General features: G+C 47.7%; 2 protein-coding genes across 2 annotated transcripts; both read left to right on the forward strand.

The window, feature by feature from the left end:
• The first annotated feature begins 1,106 nt into the window (after positions 1–1,106).
• Positions 1,107–2,078, forward strand: LOC140898064 (olfactory receptor 51G2-like). Its single transcript, XM_073311552.1, has one exon. It carries the CDS (start codon positions 1,107–1,109, stop codon positions 2,076–2,078), a length of 972 nt encoding a protein of 323 aa, XP_073167653.1.
• A 14,782-nt stretch (positions 2,079–16,860) lies between these two features.
• Positions 16,861–17,799, forward strand: LOC140898168 (olfactory receptor 51E2-like). Its single transcript, XM_073311636.1, has one exon. The coding sequence runs from the start codon at positions 16,861–16,863 to the stop codon at positions 17,797–17,799; it is 939 nt and encodes a 312-aa protein (XP_073167737.1).
• The last annotated feature ends 201 nt before the right edge of the window (positions 17,800–18,000 follow it).

An 18,000-nucleotide genomic window follows, 5' to 3' on the forward strand; every position in this document is an offset into this window, starting at 1 on the left:
GCGCAGCTGGGTAGATTCTGATAGCACTTTCGAATGAAACACATCCCTGGCAGATATTGGTGCCTGCTGATTGCTAACTAACAGAAGCCTTGTGTCAAACTAAGCAGCCTGATTGTCAGAGGTGCTGAGCACCTTTGGCTCCCATTAATGTCAGAAGGAATTGACGGTGCTCAGCACCTTTGAAAAGGCTGGCCTTTATCCCTGCCCCTGAGGCTGAATGCATTGATGGCTGACATTCACCTCAAAGGGGCAGAGATATAGGCCAGCACTAACTCTATGCCTCACTGGACACCTCCAAACAAGACTTCAGTGTCTGATGAAGTTTTTGAATTTCACCCTGATGTTTGTAAAGCCCCATACAAGCCTCAGACAGGCACCACAAGAGAGGTTCACAGTATTGTTCACAAAAATTACAGGTGCTCTTTGAGTAGAACTTTCTCTCATGGGTTTTCCTTCCTCTGGGGGCTCTACCCCTCTCTGCCAGCCATTGGATACTGAAATGAAGGAGGACTGGCTGTAGACCAGTATTGTAGAAACTGAAGCTCAGATGTCTTGGTCTGGTGGATTGGTGAGAGGACAAATTCAGAACTGAGGGTGAAGGAGGCTGAAGGCTCAAATCTCCACTCTGCAGTGTCATTTTGACACTGGAGTGACTGCAAAATTGGTGTAATAGCAGCGAATCAGACCTTAACTTTCACCTTCTTCCGAGCCTTCGGCGTCATCTACACCAATTTGTACCTGCTTCCCAACAACACGTCAGTCTAGGTGGCAATTGTGGTAGAGATTCCCTAGTGCCTAAGAAATTCTATAAAGAGGCATCAGTGATACATGACAGTGTCCAAACATGGGGGTTTAGTGGTTGTTAAATGGATGTATATCCTGTAGCGCAGTGTAATTACATGCAATTTTGTATCATTACATGATTGTAGGTTCAGCAGAGCATCTAGTCATATGGAGGGCTTTGCTAGTTATGTGGTCATATGTACACAGAGCAGGTAATCAGATGGGTGGTTGTGGTTTTAGGGTACACTGTACAGAATCAAATGACATGGGCAGTTTGTTGTGGTTTTGTTTTTAACTCTAGGCTGTGCGACATCTGAGGTGGGATGGAGCAGCCCCAGCACACCATGCCACTTGTCAATTCCTCCTTCTATCAGCCTTCCACCTTCCTCCTAACGGGCTTTCCAGGTCTGGAAGCCAATCACCACTGGATCTCCATCCCTTTCTGCATGTTCTACCTTATTGGGCTTTCAGGGAACTGCCTGATCCTGATCATCATCAAGAAGACCCAAAGTCTTCATAAGCCTATGTACTACTTCCTTTCGATGCTGGCTTTGATGGACCTGGGCTTGGCTTTGTGCACCCTTCCTACCACGCTGGGCATCTTTTGGTTTAAGATCAGAAAAATTGAGTTCAATGCCTGTCTCACCCAGATGTATTTTATCCATATACTGTCAGTGATGGAATCCTCGGTGCTCCTGGCCATGGCCTTCGATCGTTTCATCGCTATCTCCAACCCTCTGAGATATTCATCCATCTTGACCAAGTCAACCATCATAAAAATAGGGCTGGCAATTGTTTCAAGAGCTGTGATCTCCCTCTTCCCAATACCCTTTCTGCTCAAGAGGTTAACCTACTGTGGGAACAATGTGCTTTCCCACTCATTTTGCTTTCACCCTGATATCATGAAGCTGGCCTGCGCGGATATAAAAGTCAACATCCTGTATGGTTTAATTGTCATTCTTTCAACGGTGGGTGTGGATTGTGTGTTCATTGTGCTATCTTATGTTCTGATCATTAAGACTGTGGTCAGCCTCACAACCAAGGGAAAATGTCTCAAGGCTTTAAACACATGTGTCTCCCATATCTGTGCTGTCCTAATCTTCTTCATTCCAATGATTGGGCTGTCATTTCTCCATCGCTTTGGTAACAATGTTCCCCCTATGGTTAACATCGTGGTGGCCTATATCTACCTTATTGTGCCCCCTGTCTTAAATCCTATCATATACAGCATCAAATCCAAACAGATCCGCAGAGCCATGCTCAGAACACTGTGGTGGAAAAACGATTCAACGTGATGGACTTTCACCATCAGGATTCCCAGAAAATTCAGGTGAATTGCTTCGTCATGTTAAATCAAAGGGTGCCCTGTGCTTAGCCAGAAGAAGAAAACTGCAATTCCACTTGGACATTGTATCCCAGCTCAATGTTATGTTCTTCCATTTCCTCCTAGAATCACTCCCACTCCCCTGCCAACTTCATCAAACCAAAGGCCCTGATTGCTGGGGTCTGCAAGAAGGGTGGGATCCACCTATGAGGATGCAATTGCAAGATTTGGGCCCAAATCAATTATTTTTTAAAATGACGAGGGCGGTGGAACGGGGAGCCACTAACATGTAGACCCTGAAAAAGCTAGTCACCTAATCAATCGGTGTAAACCTCCCTTTGCCCTGCTTGCCTAAGGTCCTCTCTTCCTGCCTCATGCTGTGCCCTATCTAATATGGTCTGTAAGTGCCTCGGGGCAGGGGCTGTGACCGAGCTTTTCAAAAGCCCCCGGTGATTCTGGGCGCTCCAATTACTGGGGGCTCAACTGGCGGCACTCAAAGGGGCCTGATTTTCAGAGGGAGGGGGTGCTGAGCACTTTCTGAAAATCAGCCCCTTTTAAGGTGTCTCAACTCAGGCACCCAACGTTTTCAAAAAGTTCGGCTCAGATCTTTAATTGTGTCTGTAAAGCACCCGGCTTATCTCTGGTGCTGTACACAGTGGTGCTTTTGCATCGGTTGTCGCTTTCAATGAGCCTCACTGGCTTGTTTTGCATGTTGTTCTGTCGGCTGTTCTGCACTGCACATAATCAATACGTGTTTTACAACATCACGCCCACAGAAAGGGAGATTTAGCTATTTAAAATGGTGATGAGAAATAAGGACGTCATTTTTCTGTGTGCTTGTAAGAGTTGGGATTATGCTAGGGTAGTACTGGCTTCCTGGTCAGAGCCAGTATTAGTATTAATATCAGACTGGAAACAAGGGGTACATTTTTAACAGTCAGAGTACTTAACCATTGGGACAATTTACCAAGGGTGGGAGCGGATTCTCCATCACAGGCAATTGTTAAATGAAGACAGGATGTTTTTTTTCTAGAAGACCTGCTCTAGGAATTATTGTGGGGCAGGTCTCTGGCCTACGCTCTACAGGGGGTCAGACTAGATGATGACCATGCTCCCTTCTGGCCTTGGGATCTATGAATCCAGTAGACATCATGCATTCACCACTTGGCTATTGTTTTGGATTCTGGGTGCAGGTAGTGCCCCTAGTGGCTGAGAAGAGGAAGGACTCAGTTGCAGTGAGTCTTCCACTGAATGGGAAGAAACGGTCAATTTTCAACATGGCACCAGGCTGGCAGCAGGGGGTGGGCCAAGATTCAGTACCTGGGCTGATGTTTAATATAGTTATTGATGATCTAGCAAAGGGCTGGGGGTGGGGGTGGGGGGAGACTGAGGTGGTAAAATTTGCAGGTGGCACACAATTAAATTAGTGAAGAGTGAGGAGCTGCAGAACCCAAGAAAGGGCGAAGAAAAGGCAGCCCTATGGCATATGAAATTCAGGGTTGGCACATGCAAAGTAAAGTAACATTGGAAGGAATCATTTGAACTACTGTAAACATCTGGGTTCTAAGTTAACATAACAGCTCAGCATCTCTGAAAGTCAGCTTTCCCCATCCATCGTGGGCTGCTTTCCTAGAGAATGCTTCATTTTAAGAGCAAGCTCATCTGGGTGGATTAAATGACTCCAGCTGGGAGGTGTCAGTGTGCAGTATAAATATTCCCTGAAGCTGCAAACCCAGCCTTTAGTGATCCCCGCGTAGAGACTATAATGGGGTTTGCTTTCCTTGCAATGTGAAGAACACTCTTCTCCACCCTCACTCCAGTAAACAGGACGTCACGGAATTAAGCGTTTGATCCTGTTCTATGGAAGTCAGTGGAAAAGTTGCCACGGCCTTCTATGGAAACAGGATGAAGCCAAAGGTTAGTCAGAAGGAGCTTTGCTTGTAATGGGCCTTCTCCTGCCTGATACTGATCACTTGTAGCTCCCATTGGGGAGATCAGACCATTCAGAGTCTGGCCGCTCCTAGATCATGCTCCATCCCCCACCCTGGTTGGAATAAAGAAGGAAAAGAATGGTGTGGAGAAATCCTCCATGAACCTGAAAAGGTGAAAGAGAAAACTGGGTAGCACCTTCCTCCATGAATGGTCCCACTGACGTCAACGGGGCTTCTCATGGGAGTCAGTGTGTAAAAGGTCTCTGAACCTGGCCCTGGAATTAAGTCCATTTTAGGTCTCACAGTGCCAATCTCATTTATCTGGGAACCAACTAGATACTGTTGTAGGAGCAGCAGTGATCTGTATGCTCTGTATGACTATGCTATGTATAACCTCTATGCTCAAAAGGTCTGGTACACCCCACCCCCCTTTTATCTCCTCTCCCTCTTTGAATACCTGTGAAGTGGCTTTCCCCCTCCCGCTCCCTCCTGGAATGCTTGTGGGATGAATGGGTTGCTTCAGAAGAGCTCCAAGGTAGACAAGTTTTTCTGGGACTCTGACTGGACAGCAATCACACACCCAATGCATGGACACTGCCTGAGGTGGAGTGTGACCAACCAGATGCAGCCAAGTCATCTCTAGTCACAGGCCATGAGGAGCAGGTCCTTAAAAGGGGACAGGGCCTTGCGCTCAGGAGTGCACTCACAAGCTTGTACTTCCCAAAAAGGCCCTTTGCCCGGACCACCTGACCAGGGGTTCGCTGAGTTGCATTCCATCGTGCCTCAGGAAGACTTACCTTCATCACACCATCCATTGCTGCACTGTGGGACACTTACCTTGAAGGATCCTGACATCTCCAGTGCCGGACCTGTCCTGGGAGAATGAGTATGTGAGTGTGAGTGTGACCCAATCCCCCCCCCCCCCCTTTTCTTCTTTGGAGCTGTCATAAATATAAAGGGAAAGGTAACCACATTTCTGTATACAGTGCTATAAAATCCCTCCTGGCCAGAGGCAAAATCCTTTCACCTGTAAAGGGTTAAGAAGCTAAGGTAGCCTGGCTGGCACCTGACCCAAAATGACCAATGTGGGGACAAGATACTTTCAAATCTGGAGGGGGGGAAAGGCTTTTGTCTGTCTGTGTGATACCTTTGCCGGGCACAGATCAAGGATGCAAGCCCTCGAACTCCTGTAAAGTTAGTAGTAATCTAGCTAGAAAATGCATTAGGTTTTCTTTGTTTTTGGCTTGTGAAATTCGCTGTGCTGGAGGGAATGTGTATTCCTGTTTTTGTGGTTTTTTGTAACTTAAGGGTTTGCCGAGAGGGATTCTCTATGTTTTGAATCTGACTGTCTGTAAGGTTATCTTCCATTCTGATCTTACAGAGTTGTTCTCTTATCTTTTTTTGTTCTTCTAATAAAGTTCTGTTTTTTAAGAATCTGATTGGATTTTTTGGGTCTTAAAAATCCAAGGCTGGTTTGTGCTCATCTTGTTTATTCTCAAGCCTCCCCAGGAAAGGGGGTGTAAGGGCTTGGGGGGATATTTTGGGGAAATAGGAACTCCAAGTGGTCCTTTCTCTGATTGTTTGTTAAATCACTTGGTAGTAGCAGCATTTACCTAATCCAAGGGCAAAGACTTTGTGCCTTGGGGAACTTTTAACCTAAACTGGTAGAAATAAGCTTAGGGGGTCTTTCATGCGGGTCCCCACATCTGTACCCTAGAATTCAGAGTGGGGAAGGAACCCTGACAGGAGCTTAGATATCAGTGTAATAAACGTTCTGCTTTCTGCCAAATTCTGGTGGGTCATTAATTATCCCTAAGCTTACGAGCTGGCCCAATTTCGGGTAACAGATACTACAAGAAAGTTGAGGACACCCAGACACATTTTAGTGGGAGATAAGTTTGCCCAGCATCTCTCAGAATCACTTCCAGTGTTTGTGTATCCAAGACAGAGCTAATATATGGGAGCAAGCAGCCCAAGGCTTGTATAGATTACTCCACAAGAATGTAGACTCCACACAGCAGAGACTAGACAAGGGTTCTGTTCTGGGAGACGGCACAGTTCTGTGGTGAAACCCCTGCAGGCTGGAGTCTCCGTCCTGGAGGTGTTCATGCTCAGAGAGTTCCAGGACTGTCCTCGGGCATTCAGATGATCAAGGTCCGGGCAGGTGCATGCAATGATGGGGGAATAAGTAGGAACTGTAGGTTTGTTGCAGTAGCACGTCTGAAAACACACGTTGGGCTCCACGCACACAGCTCAGCTCCTCTGAGCCGGCCATCGTATTCTAAACCCCTGTTCTGGTCTTTTGCAGCTGGCAGTTGCTCAGCGCCTCAGAAAGCCTCACAGCTTAGCTTTAGGAGCTTAAATATAGATTTAGGTGCCTAGTATTCGCAAATGTTGGCCGTGGCTCCAAGCTACTAGATGAGCTTTAGCTGACACGGATGATTGTGGGTCAATATCTGCAGCGCAGCCAAAAGAGATCATCACGCCCTTTAAGGCAACGGCATCCCAGCTTCCATTCTGTAATGCCCCAGCTCATGCCTGCTTGCTCTGCACCATTTCATCACCTACCATGTTTATCGCTGGCTTTTTTTCCCACAAGGAATTGGAGCGGGGGTAACAGCTGAAATCACACCTTAGATTACAGCATACACGTACCCCAAGGAACTTGCATAAGGTCACAGAGAAAGTCTGGGGGGAGGGGGGGAACAAGGACTTGAACCTGGGTGTCTGGAGTCCTAGTCCAGTGCCCTACCACAGACTAGCCTCTCTCTCTCAAAGCGAATTCTTCCATCAATCTAGCTAGTGCCTAGCAGTCCCTTTGGTGTAGGAGCAGCCTGGCCCTTGTGCAGGGGGCAGTAGGGGTAAGCAAGGATACTTGCATGCCAGAACCAGGCCCGGGCAGGCCCCTACTACATATGGGTGCCAGCTCTCAGGTTCCTCAGTTACCATTCCTGCTAGCAAGGCTCTCCATCTCTCTCTCTCACCAACAGGCAGTTTTATCAAAGCTAAATTGCACCTAATTCCTTGGCCTCCTGGTGGTCAATCAAGAGCCCCTAGGGGATCTACCAGCTTTCCACTGCCTGCTTCTGGATGGGAGGTAGGGCGGGTGAGCAGGGAATTAACTCTTTCCCAGCTGGATGGAGCAGACGTTTCTGCAGTCCAGTCACAAATTGGCCAGGACATATCGATACCGGACCAGATGGTCAGCTCTCCCTGTTTATAGTAGCCGAAGAGCTGACCCAGGAGTCAGGACAAAGAAGGGTTAATATAAAGTGACTGGCTGGCAGTTGCCTCGAGCACCCATTTCTGTTTAGAAGTCATTTGAGAGGCCTCAGTGCTAATGCTGTGACCCCAGTGGGCTTTCCAGAAGGCATAATATAAGCTGCCCTCCCTGACAAGTCTTAGGTGCTGCAGGCGGGCAGGCGAGAGCTGTGCGTGGCTTTTCTTGGATGGTGAAGAAATCCTCCTTGCTTGTTTCATTCTGGTGAGTCAGAGGCTTCGTGTGAGCCTGGTTCCATAATTAGAAGGTCAGGGTCACTGCTTGCAAGAGAATTCGGGCTGGTGCTTATAGTGATCATCCGGCTGCAGGGATCAAACCACACTTTGCCAAAGTCTGGGTTTGTGCTGCTTGCATGTGCTTTGCCCTTGATGCCGTTGATTCCTGAGGCTTTTGGCTGGAGGACTCAAGTTAGAAATACAAAAGTGATTGCTTTGAAAGACAGGGACCCATTCTGAGTCTCTGTTATGGCTACGCTTAAGCAAGACCTGATTTTTAAACCGTGCTCAGCACCCATGATCAGAAAATTAAGCCCTTTTAACCTGTCCCAATTTGGGTCCCCAAAATTACTTGTCACAGTTGAAAATCTTGCCCTGCATATACGTGGTCCAAATAGGGTCACCAGATGTCCTGATTTTATAGGGGCAGTCCCGATATTCGGGGCTTTTTTTTATATAGCCACCTATAACCCCTCTGTCCGTCCCACCCCCAAATTTTCACACTTTCTAGATGGTCGCCCTAGGTCCAAAGAACCGGAGTGAACTACAGCTAGGAAAAGATTCACCTCGTTTCACCTGTTTCTCTGCCAGTCACCCTGTCTTACAGTGTTTTAAAAGGATGGGGCTACTTGTCCAATAGGAGTCTCACAATGTGATCACACCCTACTTATATTTTAAAACGATTAGAAGGCGAAACTGACTGATTCTGTTAGTTGCTATTAATAATTCAGGAGGCTTGTCCCTTTTACCTAATCATTAATGCAAGTGGGTTATTGAAATGCTCAGCAGTAGATTTTTGGCCAACTGTATATTACGCTCCCACTTAAAACGGGTTAGTAAATGATTAATAGCTAGTGTAATGTTACACACTCAAGTAGTATGTGTTATAGGTTATTATAAGCACATCGGTAGAAGGTATCATAAAAGGCTTTAAGCCGTAGTTACAAACAACAAAATTAACCCATCAGACTCTATAACAATTGGCCAATCATTTATCAAAACATCTGTTAATCATTCATGAACCCTCCATAATGTATTTGCAAAAGGAGCATTAATACAAAGTGGGAACCTGTTGCTAGAGATTGTGGCAAGTGAAAGGCTGATCCAGGGATGTGGCATGCTCGGAACGTCAGAGTGTTTAAAAAATAGATAAGAGAGAAGATGGAATGAGGGTGTGTCTGTCTCAAGGCCTATGTCCAATGGAGCTCGGAAGTGAGCTGAGGCCTCTCTGGCATTCACAGGAAAGCCCGACCTTGAGTGAAATAATGATCATGGTTTAGCTCTGATCCAAAGCCCATGGAGGGGACAATGGAATGCCTCCAATTGACAGCAGCGAGCCTTGGATCAGCTCCATAGAGCCACCGGTGCTCAGTCCGCTTTCATTAGCGATGGGCCTGAACCGAAACTGCAGATGGGAACGCCACCAAATCTGGGGGAGACCAGGGCCCAGATGCAGCTCAGGGCCGTTTCGGCTGTGCTGAGCTATCAGGGCTGATGTAGCAGCTCACCCAGCGCTCCGTCCCCTCTTTTGTGCCTGGCCCTGCGGAGACGGACTTGTACAGTAACTCACACAGTGCATGGATTGAGGAAACTAGCTAATCACACAGCTGCAGCCCTCTAAGCCCAGGCAAGACACTACAAATCCAGGAAACAAAACCCCAGCAATAGGACAGAAGGGAGTTTGAGCCAAAAATAATCTCTCTCTCTCTCTCTCTGCTACAAATATTTCAGCACACTTTTTCTCTAATTACATTTGTTGATTTACTAAACAATATTGTATTAATATTCTGCAAACCCCTCTTACCGGTTGTCACAGCCCCACAGGATCAGTGCTATGCCCCCAGCTTTGGGACGGTCTCTTGGAGGAACCCCTCGGTCTGCCAGACCCGGTAGGGGTCTCACTCTACCTCTGGGGTAGGTTCCACGTGGCCTCACCACCTCCCATGACTGAACCTCTGGGTCTCCAGCCCTCCTGCTTCACACCGTGAGCTCTGTTCAGTGAGGCCAGCTGAGCTAGACTCCTGGTGGAGACTTGTCCATTCCTGGTGAAGACTTAACACACTTCATTAACGACTGGCAATATGTGAGTATTTTATTATCATCCAGCTGCAGGTCTTTCAGGTGTGGTGGCACAGGGGGAGCAGCAGGAAGTCTCATTGGTCTTCCCATGAGGATTTCATGGGGGCTGAGTCCGGTCTTTCAATTTACAGTGGATTTTATGCTCATAAGAGCAGGTGGCAGGGCATCGGGTCAATTCAAATTGGTTTTTGCAGGATGCCATTTTGGCGCTCCACTGTCCTGGCAAACTGCGGGTGGTGAGGCAGTGGAGATTGCGCTCGATCTGTAAAGCTGCACATAACTTGTTATAATTTATCCAGTCCATGATCACCGATGCTATGCCCAGGTATGCCGAATCGTGGTACAAAATTCTTAAACAGAAGTTTTACAACAGTTTTTGGCATCTGCCTTTTTACAGGGAAAAGCCTCAACCCAGTTGGAAAGTACATTAACTAAAACTAACACACTCATAATTACAACATTTAGACATTTAAACAAAATTAATTTGAATATTTACAAAAGGTTCCCAGGAAGGGGGATGTGCTGCCTGCCTAACCTTGACAGCTTTTCCAACGTTATGCTGCTGGCAGATTACACACTGCTGGCAGCATTGCTTAAAATATTACTTTTTGTTACAAATATCCTTGCTGATTGCAGGCAAAACTGAGGAGTCACTCCCCATATTTTCCTGTATTTGTTTTATAGGCAGGTCAGGTTTTAATGGCTTTTATTTTTATTTAGGTGATTTGCATCAACACAGACATTTTTGGCTTGCTTTTGGATTCTAAGTTGCCAGCCGACTCCGTCTTAAAAGGACACAATTAACTTTTAACCTTTAACTCCTGCTTTTAAACACACATTGATTTGAAAAGGAAAACACAATCAGTTTGGGCTTCCACTTTGGCAAAGTGACCGTTGATTACACAGAGCCACCTTAAGACTTAGTGCGGGGCACTGACTACAGTTTCTGTCTGCTATTTGTTACCAAAACAGATTTGAAATCTTTTTTTTTATTCTCCTGGCTTTGACTGCCCTGCTGCAGCTCCAATTCTGGTTTTTATTAAAAAAACATTTTAAATCTTGTAAAGCATTTAGTTACCTTCAGGATTAAATGCTGAATACCAAAATTAAACAACACAAATTTCTTTTGTCTGGCAAAAGTATTTGTTCGGTTTTACAACCTGAAAACACCAATTTATCTCAAACTTATAAAACAAAGACTGTACACACCAGGAGTGTTTTTTGAGCAAATTTGACTAACTTGTTTATAGTCAAATGATTTTACTTAAATAATCTCTTGCCTGAATTATTTACAGACAGTTTGTTTAATTTCTTCCAGTAACTACAGAGTTAACTTCTACTCGGTTTTTTTAGCTTCCTCAAACTGCCGCTGTCTGCTTGTTTGGCCCTGATCCTTTTTTCTTTCTGCATTATTTTGTTTTCTCCCGGGCAAAGGCATTGCTCTACAACCAATTGAGCAAGGAGGGGGGCTTTTTGACTAATCCCCCTTTTATTTATTTATTCACACCTAGTGACATACACACCCATTTATTTTTTACATCTAGATGCATTTTATTTAACAATAGCCTTCATTTGTCATGTCCAGGCTTAATACAACCTTTCCCTTATTTGAGGCGGTACCAACCCCTCAGCACCAGTGCAGTGTGGGAAAGGACAGTAGCAGGGCTAGGGACAACGGGAAAGGGAGGGAGAACAGCAGCATTAACAACACGAGAAAATGGGGGAGTTACACTCACTGACCGTAGGAATAGTAACTCCCTGCTGAATCAAGGAGGTGACTACAGGGCAGATACCTTTCTTGGCCTATTTTGAGAGAGGATTTAAACAAATTTTAGGAAAGGGTCTTGCTGGGTTCAGGCAGAATTTTAGCCGGTGGGGCAGACCCAATGTGCCCAACCTGGTCGGCATGATTAGCCCACAAGGAGAGAGGGACCTTAGCCAGCAGTTCCTGTTGCAACAAGGAAGGACTGTGGTTGGTCTCCTCTTTTCGAGCGTCCGCATACAAAACTGCCAGGACCTCACTGTGAGCAGGACCAGGCACATACAGATACACACCATCTGGGGTACAATAGATTGTACAATTTAATTTACACAGCAAATCCTTTTCCAAAAGGTTAACAGGTGAACAAGGGCTTAGGAGGAAAGCATGATGGTTCAACAAGGACAAGTGCAGAGTCCTGCACTTAGGACGGAAGAATCCCATGCACTGCGACAGACTAGGGACCGAATGGCTCGGCAGCAGTTCTGCAGAAAAGGACTTAGGGGTTACAGTGGACGAGAAGTTGGATATGAGTCACCAGTGTGCCCTAGTTACCAAGAAGGCCAATGGCATTTTGGGATGTATAACTAGGGGCATTGCCAGCAGATCGAGGGACGTGATCATTCCCCTCTATTCGACATTGGTGAGGCCTCATCTGGAGTACTGTGACCAGTTTTGGGCCCCACACTACAAGAAGGATGTGGAAAAATTGGAAAGAGTCCAGCGGAGGGCAACAAAAATGATTAGGGGACTGGAACACATGACTTATGGGGAGAGGCTGAGGGAACTGGGATTGTTTAGTCTGCGGAAGAGAAGAATGAGGGGGGATTTGATAGCTCCTTTCAATGACCTGAAAGGGGGTTCCAAAGAGGATGGCTTTCTAGACTGTTCTCAGTGGTAGCAGATGACAGAACAAGGAGTAATGGTCTCAAGTTGCAGTGGGGGAGGTTTAGGTTGGATATTAGGAAAAACTTTTTCACTAGGAGGGTGGTGAAACACTGGAATGCATTCCCTAGGGAGATGGTGGAATCTCCTTCCTTAGAAATTTTTAAGGTCAGGCTTGACAAAGCCCTGGCTGGGATGATTTAGTTGGGGATTGGTCCTGTTTTGAGCAGGGGGTTGGACTAGTTGACCTCCTGAGGTCCCTTCCAACCCTGATATTCTATGATTCTATGGTCAAACAAAGGACCAGTAGAAATGGACAGAGGTAAGAGATGGGGTGGGGAATAGGAATATTGCCCACCCCATTACATTTTAAACATAAATCTATAAGATCCTTAGAGGGATCTGTGGGGGTACCCCGAAGAGGCCTTGAAGGGTAGAGAGAGATATCTGCTGTTGGCCCACAGGAGTTTTGAGGAAAAGCTAATCTCTCTTGTCTTTTTTAATGGTGTTTTAAGTATTTTCTGGGAGTCCTTGAGACTCCTCAACTGAGATTTATGGTGCCGTTTTTCTGTTTTCGTATACCAATCAAAATATGCATCAAACTGACCTTATCCAACATTATTGGCAAGAAGTGCGCCTTTGAGGTGCACAATCTTGTCAAGGTCAAAACTTCCCTCTAAGGGAAACTGTAATTTCGGATCATCCCTGGTATACCAATTCCATTTCTCTAAAAACTTGCAAGTGAAAGGACTATAATTTGCGTACATGTAGTACACCGGTGTGCCTTTTGGCAGGCGGTGATCCTTTTTGACTCACCGGCCCCCATCTGTACCTAGCGAGAGCGGAATCCTCTTGGATCCTCCGGCCCCCAGTACTTCACCTGGAGAGAGGGGGAATCCTTTTTAGATTTCCCGGCCCCCAGTACTTAACTCAATTCACTCGTCACACTTACACAGGGAAGGTTTTGTTTAGGGTCTCCACGAGGTCTTACAGCCTCCATTCAGCAAAGAACGTCAGCTGGTGCCGCATACTCTGTAACTTCAGGTGAGGTGATCAGACCGTCAGTGGCTTGTCAAGCCGCCTTCAGTGCGGGAACTAGAGACAGGGGAGGAAAGGGGGTCCTGAAACAGACTGTCCGAGGATGGAAGGGATGGGATTACACATTCCTAGACCCAGACAGGTCCCTTGCTGGTCATGCCATGCAGAGGGAAACTGCCGAGGTCAGGGCATTATCACGATGCCCGCTAGATGGAGTCACAGGGCTTGCTTTATAGACACCTCTGACTTTGCAGGGCGCTCTGGGCATCTTCCTGTGTCTCACACTCACACCGGTCTACCAACCTTCACTTTCACACTGGCACACAGACCCAGGTCTATCCACGACCTGCCCAGCCACAACCAGTGGCTCTTCCCAGGGAAACCAAACCTGGATGGGACTCTAACCCATCCCAAGGGCATCAGGCGTGTCTGGCAGCAAAAGGTCCGGATAGAGCATACAACTCACCCAAGCCCAGAGCCTATGAGCGGTCCTCCACCAGAAACCCAATATAGAGATTTCAAAAGGTCTCTTACCTTTCTGATGGGCCAGGGTTTTGGTCGGGAACAGCTTGTGGTCCTTCGGCTCTCGGGGGTCGCCGTCTATCTGAGTCACGGCACCAATTAGTGGCAGAAAAACGTCCACATGTTGTGTTTGATCAGAACCAGCCTGAGGCCCTTTATTTCAAGCAATGCGCATTGCAAGGAGAGACAGGCAGGGCTGCTCTGCCGAATGCAGAAATACAGGCGCTTATATCGCTCAAAACCACAACCAGTTACACATACTTTCACATCGATATTTTGCCTTGTTAGGAATCTATCAAAACAAGCTTCCTTATTTGGGGTATAGGAAAACAAGCTTTTTCCTGTTATTCACAGGTGTTTCTCTTTTGGTTTAACATCCTTTCTAACACTACTGTTGTGGTTACACTTTAACGTGCCTGTCTGTTACAAATTGTTCTGCTTAAAACTTTTCATTTTGCCTTCCCTCCTGCCCCTTATACACAGAAACAAGCTTGACCATAGTCTAAGGCCTAGACAGGCTTGACCAAAGTCTGAGGCCTATTAAATTTTCCTTCACATTATCGATCCCTTTCTTAATGATTCCCAGTATGCTGTTCGCTTTTTTGACTGCCGCTGCCCATGGAGTGGATGTTTTCAGAGAACTATCCACAACGACTCCAAGATCTCTCTCTTGGGTGGTAACAGGTAATTTAGACCCCATCATTGTATATGTATAGTTGGGATGATGTTTTCCAGTGGGCATTACTTTGCACTTATCAACAATAAATTTCATCTGCCAGGTTGTTGCCCAGTCACCCAGTTTTATGAGATTCCCCTTTGTAGCTCTTCGCAGTCTGCTTTGGACTTAACTATCTTGAATAATTTTGTCTTGTATGCAAATTTCTTCACTTCACTTTTTAACCCTTTTTCCAGATCTTTTATGAATGTGTTGAATAGGACTGGTCCCAGCACAGACCCCTGGGGGACACCACTATTGACCTCTCTCCATTCTGAAAACTGACCATTTATTCCTACCCTTTGTTTTTTATCTTTTAACCTGTTGCTGATCCGTGAGAGGACCTTCCTTCTAATCCCATGACTGCTTATTTTGCTTAAGAGTCTTTGGTGTGGGACCTTGTCAAAGGCTTTCTGAAAATCTAAATACACTATATCCACTGAATCTCCCTTGTCCACATGCCTGTTGACCCCCTCAAAGAATTCTAATAGATTTTTGAGGCATGATTTCCATTTACAAAAACCATGTTGACTCTTCCCCAGCAAATCATGTTCATCTATGTGTTGGATAATTCTGTCCTTTACTATAGTTTCAACCAATTTGCCTGGTACTGAAGTGAGGCTTACTGGTCTGTAATTGCCAGGATCACATCTGGAGCCTTTTTTAAAAATTGGCATCACATTAGCTGTCCTGCAGTCATCTGGTACAGTGGCTGATTTAAGTGATAGGTTACAGACCACAGTTAGTAGTTCTGCAATTTCATATTTGAGTTAGTTCAGAACTCTTGGGTGATACCATCTGGTCCTGATAACTTACTACTGTTTAATTTATCAATTTATTTCAAAACCTTCTCTATAGACACCTCAACCTAGAACAGTTCCTCAGATTTGTCACCCAAAAAGAATGGCTCAGGTGTGAGAATCTCCCTCACATCCTCTGCAGTGACCCATCCTGGCTCACACAACGGGGTGACATTCATCCCCATGTCTCTTAGGCTTCCCTGAACTTAATCCCTTTCCCCCCGAACTTGGCAACAATGCAACATATAGGGTAAACTGAGGCACACATAGGGGTCATAAAAATATTGCAGAAAATTCCCGTTTCATCACACCGGTACAGGGAGTAAAAGTAATATTATCCTGCAGCCAAGCAGCATTCCTAATGGTCTTCAGATGCTCGGAGCAGGTGCTACAGATTACATACATGCCCCTTAAAATCTCAGCATGACGGCAGTGGCTGGAGATGCAGGACAAAGGCAAACGGAAAGTCCCCCAGGGCATCCAAGCCAGAGAAGCAATTGAAACATTCTGCAATGGGCACTGCATGGGCTTTTTCCCCCTGCAGCCCTCTCCATGGGGCTACCTACCCCTGACCCCTTTGGGGCGTCCATTACATTAGGTGGGGCTACAACCTCCCTGCTCCTTTTCACTCAGGGAGCAAAGGGCCCAAAAGTCAGGCCTCTCCCTGGTCCCTGTGAGCAGACCTGGGCCAGCTCCCCGGGTCAGAGCAGGTGAGCCCAATCCAGCCGATGGAAAGGGGCTGGGCTGCACCTGGGCCTATTAAGGGCTGCAAGAGGTCAGCAGAGGGTGATTGGCGCAGGCAGTGATGGGGAAGGGAGGCCGCAGTGGAGTGGCGCGAACTCCTGTGGTGGGTCCCTGAAGGGAGGGGCTAGGGGCTCAGGGTGGAAGCCCTGGGCCTGCTGCGCTGACCAGAACTGGGAAGCAAATTTCTTGTTCATGGCGTGGGCAGCGGGTGTCAAAGGCCAGGGCAGGCAAAGCCTCCCCTGACCCAGGCCCTGGTCCCGCCCGTGTTCTGCCCCGAGGCCCTGCCCTCACTCCCCCTCTACCCTGAAGCCGGCAGGGGCTCACTCAGCTCAAGCCGGTTGCCTGGAGCTCAGGCCCACAGGTGGCCAGAGGCAGCCCGGGGTGGTGCTTGGGCCAGCCTGGGGGCCAGTGGCCTGGGTGGCACTGGGGGGGTGGGGGCGGCAGTTCAGCCCAGCACTGGGGCCAGCGCTCGGGGGGCTGGCAGGCATGGCTGTGGAGGGTGTGGGGAAGAGTCCTTGGGGCTCCTCCAGCCTCACAGGTTGGGGGGTCCTCGGGGATCCTCTGGCTGAGCAGGGGGCGGGTCCTGGGGCAGATGGGGCAATGCTGGCAGGCTAGCCTCTCCGAAGGAGGGGTTCGTTCGCCGCCCAGGGTTAGTGGCACCTACTTGCCGAAATCCCTTCAGACGCAGTATCACTAGACGTGCTTCATTACAGTACTCTTTCTCTGTCCCTGGCAGAGCCGAGAGACGACATGGAATAGCGTCACTGGATTTCAGCCGGCACACCATGCCCTCTCCCAACAACACCGACTTCAGTCCTTCCTCCTTCATCTTGTCTGGCACACCCGGTCTGGAAGTTGCCCGTTTCTGGCTGGTGTTCCCTCTGTGCTCCATGTACCTCGTGGCCATTGTAGGCAACGGCGCAGTGGTGTTCATTGTAAAGACGGAGCGGAGCCTCCATGCCCCCATGTATTTCTTCCTCTGTATGCTGGCTGCCGTCGACCTGGCGCTATCCACCAGCACCATGCCCAGAATGCTCTCCTACCTGTGGTTTGACTGGAGGAAAATCAGCTTCGGCGACTGCCTGCTCCAGATGTTCCTCATCCACTCCCTGTCCGCTGTCGAGTCCACCGTCTTGCTGGTCATGGCCTGGGATAGGTACATGGCCATCTGCCACCCTCTGCGGCACGCCACCATCCTCACCAATCCAATGACGGCGAAGATAGGCCTGGCCGCTATGGCTAGGGGCGTGCTGTTCGGCCTCCCTTTGCCCTTGCTCATTCTTCGCCTGTCGTTCTGCGGCTCCAACGTCCTGTCGCACTCCTATTGTTTGCACCAGGACATTATGAACCTGGCTTGCACCAGCATCACAGCCAATGTCGTCTATGGCTTGACTGCTATCCTCTTGGTGATGGGCCTCGACGCGCTGCTGATTGCCCTGTCCTACTTCATGATCATCAAGGCTGTCTTGCAGCTGTCCTCGAGGAAGGAGCGTGTCAAGGCTTTCAGCACCTGCGTGGCCCACCTCTGTGTGGTCCTGGCTTTCTACATGCCACTGATTGGACTGTCCGTGGTGCACAGGTTTGGGAAAGGTCTCACTCCACTGGTTCAGGTTGTCATGGGGGACATCTACCTCCTGATGCCGCCCCTGCTGAATCCCATTGTCTATGGAGCAAGAACCAAACAGATACGCAGACGGATCCTGAGGTGGATTCTCCATCACTGACCATTTTTAAATCAAGATGGGATGTTTCTCTAACAGCTCTGTTCTGGAAATAATTCTGGGGCAGGTCTCTGGCCTGTGCTACGCAGGAGGTCAGACTAGATGATCACAATGGTCCTTCTGGCCTTGGAATCCATAACTTAAGATAGTTAATGAAGGAGCCACTGAGAGACTTGCCTCCACTTTGTCTTCTGGATCCACCTA

Source organism: Lepidochelys kempii, chromosome 1 (genome assembly GCF_965140265.1).
Source record: "Lepidochelys kempii isolate rLepKem1 chromosome 1, rLepKem1.hap2, whole genome shotgun sequence".
Taxonomy (NCBI): domain Eukaryota; kingdom Metazoa; phylum Chordata; order Testudines; family Cheloniidae; genus Lepidochelys; species Lepidochelys kempii.